The 7,524-nt window shown below is 49.2% G+C and overlaps 1 protein-coding gene across 1 annotated transcript in view; it reads left to right on the top strand.

The window, feature by feature from the left end:
- The window catches only part of LOC103775118 (unconventional myosin-VIIa), a gene marked incomplete at its 5' end in the record, with an annotated part of 28,069 nt that extends 23,103 nt beyond the window's left edge, over window positions 1-4,966 (top strand). The window contains 6 exons of the mRNA XM_008942561.1: window positions 128-234; window positions 1,131-1,316; window positions 2,080-2,196; window positions 3,391-3,474; window positions 3,997-4,116; window positions 4,877-4,966. Coding sequence (XP_008940809.1) covers window positions 128-234; window positions 1,131-1,316; window positions 2,080-2,196; window positions 3,391-3,474; window positions 3,997-4,116; window positions 4,877-4,966 — 704 coding nt within the window. The remainder of the gene's footprint in view (window positions 1-127; window positions 235-1,130; window positions 1,317-2,079; window positions 2,197-3,390; window positions 3,475-3,996; window positions 4,117-4,876) is intronic.
- Window positions 4,967-7,524: the final 2,558 nt, after the last annotated feature.

A 7,524-nucleotide genomic window follows, 5' to 3' on the forward strand; every position in this document is an offset into this window, starting at 1 on the left:
GGGACTCCACCACTGCCCTGGGCAGCATGTTCTAATCCTTGACAATCCTTTCTGAAATATTCCCTAATGTCAAATCTAAACGTCCCCTGGCACACCTTGATGTCCACTCCCTGCTTCCCTTGCACAGGTATAGTGCCTTCCCTCACCTACCAAGTGTTCTTCATGAAAAAGCTGTGGACCAACACAACACCTGGAAAGGACTCGATGGCAGACTCAATCTTCCACTACTACCAGGTACTCCAGGGGCCTGAAACAGCGGTGGAGTCTTGGGAGAAATTAGGAATGGGTTACAAAGAATTTGTCCATCTTCAGATGGGCAAAGTCTTGCATTAAAAGGAAGAACTCTTGCATTAAATAGAGCATTGCAAAGAACTCTGAGTTGTATGGCAAGGAGCAGCCTTCATGCTCTTTAGGGTAACCAGGACAGCTGGAATTTGGGCCAGATGCTCTTAGGTGGGCAGTAAGAAAATGGAGAGAGCATGTCCTGAATTCAGCAGCATCCTGAGGGTTTTCAGGCATCTCCATTCATAGAGATGAGCTGTGATGGTCCCAGCAGTCAGGTGAGAAATTGCAGTTTTCCTGCTTTTGTTTCTTCTGGGATGGAAGAGACACCTTCATGTCCCAAAGCTCTCTCTCACACACACATAGACTCCCTGTGCTCTTGTCTGGACAAAGTTGTTATCCCAACAGGACTGATCCCTTAACGCTTGACTTAGTCACTCGACTCCTTTTCAGACACGTCTGGTAATGAGGGAATAGATTTTTTTAAACTGAAAAAAAAAAAAAAGCAGAAAACCCCTTCAGTTCCAAGTGGCCATTCCTAGGGGTGGGTTCCAGGGGTGAGGAAGGGTGAACAAGACTGTAGGTTCACACACCTGGCAGCTAACATGGGGACCAACCTGTTAACATGAGGACCAACCATGTAACAGAGAGGACCTTTAAACATCTAGTGTGGTCTCAGCTGGGCAGCTGCCTCTCCACCACACTCAACACAACTGCTATGAGTGTTACTGGGGCACAGCCTCTTAACCAGGGCTTGGATACCTCCACAAATTAATTCCATTTAACTTCTGAGGGTGAAAGTCCACGGTCATTCCCTCTATCTCTGAATTGGTCTTTCCTCCATGCAGGAGCTACCAAAGTACCTGCGTGGCTACCACAAGTGCACACGGGAAGAGGTCCTGCAGCTGGCAGCTCTCATCTACCGAGTGAAGTTTGAGGATGACAAGTCCTACTTCCCCAGCATCCCCAAGCTCCTGAAGGAGCTGGTGCCTCAGGACCTCGTCCGGCAGCTCTCTCCAGATGACTGGAAAAGGGTAAAACAGCAGCTTGAGTCCTATGCCTGGCCTGGCTGGGGGAAGCCCAGTCTCTCAGGTGACTTGTCTGATGTTCAGCGTTGATGAGAGGCTGCCAGAATGAGTGACCCATTGTTCCTCTTGAGCCATAGCAGAGCTGCAGCCTCCCCAGCATCACCAAGAGGAGGATTTGTGCATGTGTGTTCATACAGACATGCCTTGCAGTGGGTTTTCTGTGTGCTGCACGTGGCTGTGGCTGCAGTGGTGGAGGCAATGTCAGATGGACTCATGCTGGGAGATGGTCTCACATAAAGGTCTGTTGTTTAAAGCAGACTACTGAGTAGAGGGATAATTCTTCCTGCTTTACAGGGGGGGAGCTGTGGCACAGATACAGACTCACCCAGAGACACAAAATAGCAGATGTCTCACTGCCCAGAAGTAGTCTTATAAGTCCTTTTTATTTCCTGGAGCTTGAACACAGCCACGTGTCCAGCCAGCATGCTATCAGCTTCTCTGGGTTCAGGGTCCCTTGGTCTCCCCTGCTCCATAAATTGGAGGGCCAAAACTTATAATCCCTTTAATGGAGTCACCAGCACAGCTGATCTAAAGAAAGAAGGACCTGCTTTGGTTCCAGGCCCTGCTCCAGTGACCAGTCAACACTTTTGTGAACTTTTCATTGGAGCAGAGACTAGAACCAACCATCTTTGTGGGACTGATGCTCTTTCCCGGCAAACATCCATGGTGCTAGGAAGTGCAGACCCTCCAGCTCTGTTCTCTGTTGCAGTCCATCGTGGCATACTACAATAAACACGCGGGCAAAACAAGAGAAGAAGCCAAGCTTGCCTTCCTAAAGATTATCTTCAAGTGGCCTACGTTTGGATCAGCATTCTTTGAAGTGAAGGTACCTGCCTTGCCTGGGGGTTCTCTGGTAGCTTTGAGCCAAGGTCAGGAGCCCCATATCACATAGGGGTTCCAGGTATGCAGGATTGTGCCAGTTTTTGGGCCAGGCTGGGACAACCTTGATGAGGCAGGGGAAGAGTGTGAGACTCTCCATCAGTAAAGGGACGATACATTTATTTATTTAATAAATGCAATATATTTATTGCTGCCCTGCTTCTTTACACAGACAGAGGCATTGTAGAGCTCCAGCATATCTCAGTCATTGGTCTGCACTCATAGGTGTGCTGCTGAAGAGCCAGGAGCCATTTTCTGTTTTGCCAAGCCAAAGGGGAATGTAGTTTTGCAATGGACGTGTCTGTGCCCACCACGAACCAAATCCAGACCACCCACCATGGCACCAGACTCTCCTCAAAGACAGTTGAGGCCAGTAGCCATGAAGTCCATCCAAGTACTCTAGGCACCTTATTGCAGCTCCCTCTTCTCAATGGCCACACAGTGAGCCTGAGCTGGAAACAAGTTGCTGAAATTACTCATCAACTTCTTGAACTTTGGCACCCTATTTTCTGTTATGTCCATCTTAGATGGCATAAGGGATATGGATAGATACTGTGATTTTTCCACCAACAGTGTTAATAGCCAAGAAATCTGTGGCAGGGCTATGAGCTGAGCATCCACCCCCTTTGCTCTATGATCCCATCAATTGAAGAAATCAAAGGTCCTCCAATTGGGGGACTAGGAGAAGGCTTTACCAGCAGTAATAAAACTGAATGTAATCATCAGAAGGGTGCAGAGCAGTGTAACCTTGGACTTGGAGTTCCACAGCAGCAGGTATGAGGAGAAGCAGAGCACCAGAGACTGGAAGGGAAAAGGAGACATCTGGGGTTTGCCAGCCTGTCCTAGCTCTTCCTTCCCAGTGCTAAGATGGCTTCACATTTGGAAGACCACCAAAAGGAGCAAGGAACTTAATGCTGTCAGCAATTCACCCACTCGTTATCAGACATTTAGGAGATCTGCACATAACTAGACAGCCCTGACTATTGCTGATAGCTTCATGAACTCTATGTTTATCTTTAGAGGATAAACTGGATAGCAGTTAATGGGCCACCGAATGCTGTCAGGAGAAGGAGAGAGGAAGTAGGAAGGGGTCTGATTGTGCATTGCACATCACCTAACCAGTTCATCTTATTTCCAACAGCAAACTACAGAGCCAAATTATCCAGAAATCCTTCTAATTGCCATCAATAAGCATGGAGTCAGCCTCATTGATCCCAAAACCAAGGTAAGCAGAACTGAGGTATTCACCAGGTGCTCCTGAGCACGCTTCTCAACCCTTCACAGAGGTCATCCCAGAGGACATGATGTTCAAAACTTCGGGAGTTCTCATTAAGCCAAGTGAGAAAGGCTGGGGAGCCAGACAATTTTCTAGAGGCAGAACTTCACTGTTGCACAGAGCCAGCCCCTTTTTCAACAGGAGGTGGATTGGGAACATCATCTGTAACTGGAGGACACACACACTCCTGCCTTAATCCTTTCACAGGCATTAGGACAGGAGCTGGAGTAAATGAGCTCCAGCTTGTTGCTTCCACCAGCTGCATGGTCGTTCTAGTATGGCAGTCCTCCACAAGCACTGGAGGCTCCAGAGCCTTGCATCTCACTGCCATTCCCATGGGGCCCTGGTACAGTCTCCTCACAGTAGGTGTACTTGGTCTGCTTTGATGGAAAGTGACCAAGGACATCAGAGGTCCCCACAGCCCTTCGTGAAAGCTGAGCCTGTTGAGTGTCAGTCTTGTGTTCCCTCCAGGATATTCTCATCACTCATCCCTTCACCAAGATCTCCAACTGGAGCAGTGGCAACACATATTTCCATATAACCATTGGCAACCTGGTGAGAGGAAGCAAGCTGCTCTGTGAGACCTCCCTGGTAAGGACATTACAGGTTGCTGGGTACAGTGAGACCAAATCCTGAGTTTGGAAGGCAAAATCAAATGCTTCCAGCAAACTCTTGGGGATTCTCTGGGCTGAAAAACAGTCTCTTAGAAGGGCCTCTGATGTGTTTTGTTTTGGTTTTTTTTTTTTGTGGATTTCCCATGGCTCTGCTTAGCCGATGAGGGCTCTCACCTGGTCCATCACCCAACTTAGAAACAAACCTGAGGTGCTTAGGACATTGTCATCTCAGGAGCATGGGGCACAACTCCCTGTCACTGGGCTGAAAAAGACATTAAAGCCGATGTGGGCTCAGGAGTTATTCTTGAGTCCTTGTACTAAGGTCCTTTGCCCAGCTTGTCCCTAGTAACAGTCACAGCAACAAACCTCCTCCTAGATTATCTTAAACCCAAAGCATGAAGGACGAAAGTTCCTGATGGATTGTTATTGATCTGAGGCATTCTGTATTTTGTTGGCCATTTGAAAATCCAAGTTCCACCCAAATCTCCCCATGTCTTTAGCCTTGACAGCATCCCGGGATGGTGAGTTCTTCCATCTGCAAATTATGTTTGGACTGTGTTCCTTGTGGCACTGTTGTTACAAGGTGTCATTTCCACCAAGGAGAATGGCGGAACAGGTCAACATGCACCTGAAAACGTGAAAGTCAACAACTAGGTAGCCAGAGTGTTCAGGAGACATGAGCCAGAGACTGTAAACTGCGCTCTAAGGGCAGGTAACATCTTCCTTCTCTTCCTCAGGGGTACAAGATGGATGATCTTCTGACCTCCTACATCAGCCAGATGCTTACAGCCATGAGCAAACAGAGGAGTGCGAAGGGCAGCAAGTGAACTGCAAGAAGCCACTGGCAGGTGATCATGGGGCTAATTCACCAGCTGAGGGCTGTGGGATACCCATGCAGCTGGGGGAGAACCTTTGCCTCCCAGATGTGGAAGATGAGCCGAACACCATCAGGGAGTTCGCTGGACTCTGACCTTGAGGGCTCAAACCCCACCTCCCCTTCCAGCGAAGACGACTATCTCTGATCTCCCATTCTCCTCCCCCACCTTGCACCCGGACTTCATCTTGCACCCCAAAGATTCCCAGAGGACACCACTGCTCTCGGACAGTAACTGAGCAAAGACACTCCAGCAGGAGGTTCACCTGAACCCAATGGTTGGCGTCGCAAAGGCTCTTGGAAGAGGATTTGTGTGTGTGTGTTTGTGTGTGTGTGTGGCTTGGTTTGGTTTGTTTTGGTTTTTTTTTTCTTCTGAAGAGAGAGCTATCAAGATGCTAACAGCTTTTTGGTGAGGTTATGGGCATTTCAGGTTTGAAGAAGAATAACAGAGCCCTGACTCATGCTGGAAAGATGTCCAATGAACACTGCAGGGCTTGGTTTTTGACATTACAAAAGAACGTGTTGTGTTCTTTAAGAAGGACAGAAAGCAAAAAAACAGGCTGGGAGGAGCACGTTTTAGCTACAAATCAGAATAAACAGACTCCTGATCGACCAGGCTGGAGTACTGAAGTGCTGTCCGTGCAATGCTGGAAATATTTAAAGAACAAATTTTAAAGTTTTGTTTCTTCTTCTATTTATTTTTTAAAATATTAAAAAAAAAAAAAAGTACCAAAAAAAACCCCCAACTAATCCTGCATTTCGTGCCGGTCTCTGGATGCTGACTTGGGGCTGAGGGTGACCTGCAGGACAATCCCTCACCCAGGGATTCCCCCAGAGCTGTGGTTGCCAGAGGCTGACTAAGGCACATCTTTCCCAACTTCTGGGCTCGGCTGGAAGTGGAGCTTGGAAGACAAATTATCTCTTTTTGCCCCCTGTGCCCAGACAACTTAACCCTGGGAGGGCCTTTACTGCAAGCTTCAGTATGGATGTAGGGGGTTTGAAGTCCCCGTGCTTGGAAAACTGAGGCCAAGGTTGTGCTGAGCTGTTCAAACGTGGACTTGGCCATCAGGGTTGGAAACAGCTAATGACTTTGTTGTGCTCTTGCGTGTGTTGCTGTATAAACTGGCTCTTGATGAGGCCCAGCTTGACCTGAACCACTCACAGCAAGGGCAGGCCCTTGATTTCAGTGGGCTTTTCTCCATCTTTGGTTGGCTGTACTGATCTGCTGGCTGATTGTCCCATCTTCCACCCAATGCCACATAGTGCGGACCAAGTTGCTTTGGGGTCTGCCAGCAGAGAGGAGGCTGAAGCCATGTTGTGTTTAGGCAAATGCAGGGGAAGGAGCCCTGGGTGCCTTTCCAAACTCCAGGCTTCAAAGGAGCACATGCTTGGGTGTGGGACATCAAGAGGGGTGACAATTGTCCACTAAGATCTGGTGCTGAGGTCACTAACACTGGGTGGATCTTCGTAGATGTGGGAGAATTCCCTTAGTCCCGGGCGTTGGGCTGGCTGGCTGCTTCATAAAAGCCCATATTGTAGGTTGCCATGTGTTGTTCTGTTGAGCTGAGCTCAGCCCTCCCATGCCATGGAGTGCCTGCTGGACCTCACATCTGGGCTGTGACATCCAACTGGGATGCAACAGTGACTTTGGACCCCAGTTGTTGCTCCACCACAATGAACCAGATGCTGCACAGAGATGTCCATCAGATGGACAGGGCTGCTAGAAGATCCCCTTCCTCCACAAGCCCCTACCCAAGGCACTCTGGAGATGGGAGCATGGTTACAACAGCCAAGGCTATGTTTGGAGCCAAGCTGCCTTCTCACCACCGACCTCTGACGCTTCTCTCCCCTCTCTAGCTGCCAGGATCCAGCTGTCCCAGGGATCCCACCTCCCCTTAGGCCTGTGCCCATCATCCCCACCAGCACCACTGCTTGTTGTGAGTCTCCAGCCATCCCTGCCTCCCACGGCACACTCAGTAGACAGCAAAGTTTTCCAGTGCTATCCTGGGCCAGCTTTCCCCTGCCACCAACCTCATCCCCAGCAACGTTGGCCTCCCACCTACCCCACTGTTTTGGGGGTACAGGGGCTCTGTGTGCGTGTGCCTGTGTGTCGTAGGTGTTAGCATCTCCTGGCCTCTTTGTATTCACACCAATGTAACATGGAAAACGTATGTTCAAGCAAATTACTCTAATTAAAAAGCTTCAAATGGCTTGTGGGAGGCTGTTCTGCACTGCTTGGGTGTGGTGGTGGCTCCACGGGGAATGGGGAGGCTCAGGGCTCCCAGGTCCTTGTTGGGAACAAGACTTCTCCTTGCAGAATGGGACTCCTGGTGAGAGTATCCAGCGGTGGGGAGCAAATCATCAGTGTTCCCCGACTGGAAATGAAGTAGAATCTTTTCTTTCTGGGTAAAAACCACTGGAGCCTGAGGGGTCTCCATTGCTCATCCTCCAAGACAAGGACTGGTTCTTCCACAAAGGCCAGTTTTGAGCTGGATCACTGGATGTGAGAGG

Source organism: Merops nubicus, unplaced genomic scaffold (assembly GCF_000691845.1).
Source record: "Merops nubicus isolate BGI_N331 unplaced genomic scaffold, ASM69184v1 scaffold8296, whole genome shotgun sequence".
NCBI lineage: Eukaryota > Metazoa > Chordata > Aves > Coraciiformes > Meropidae > Merops > Merops nubicus.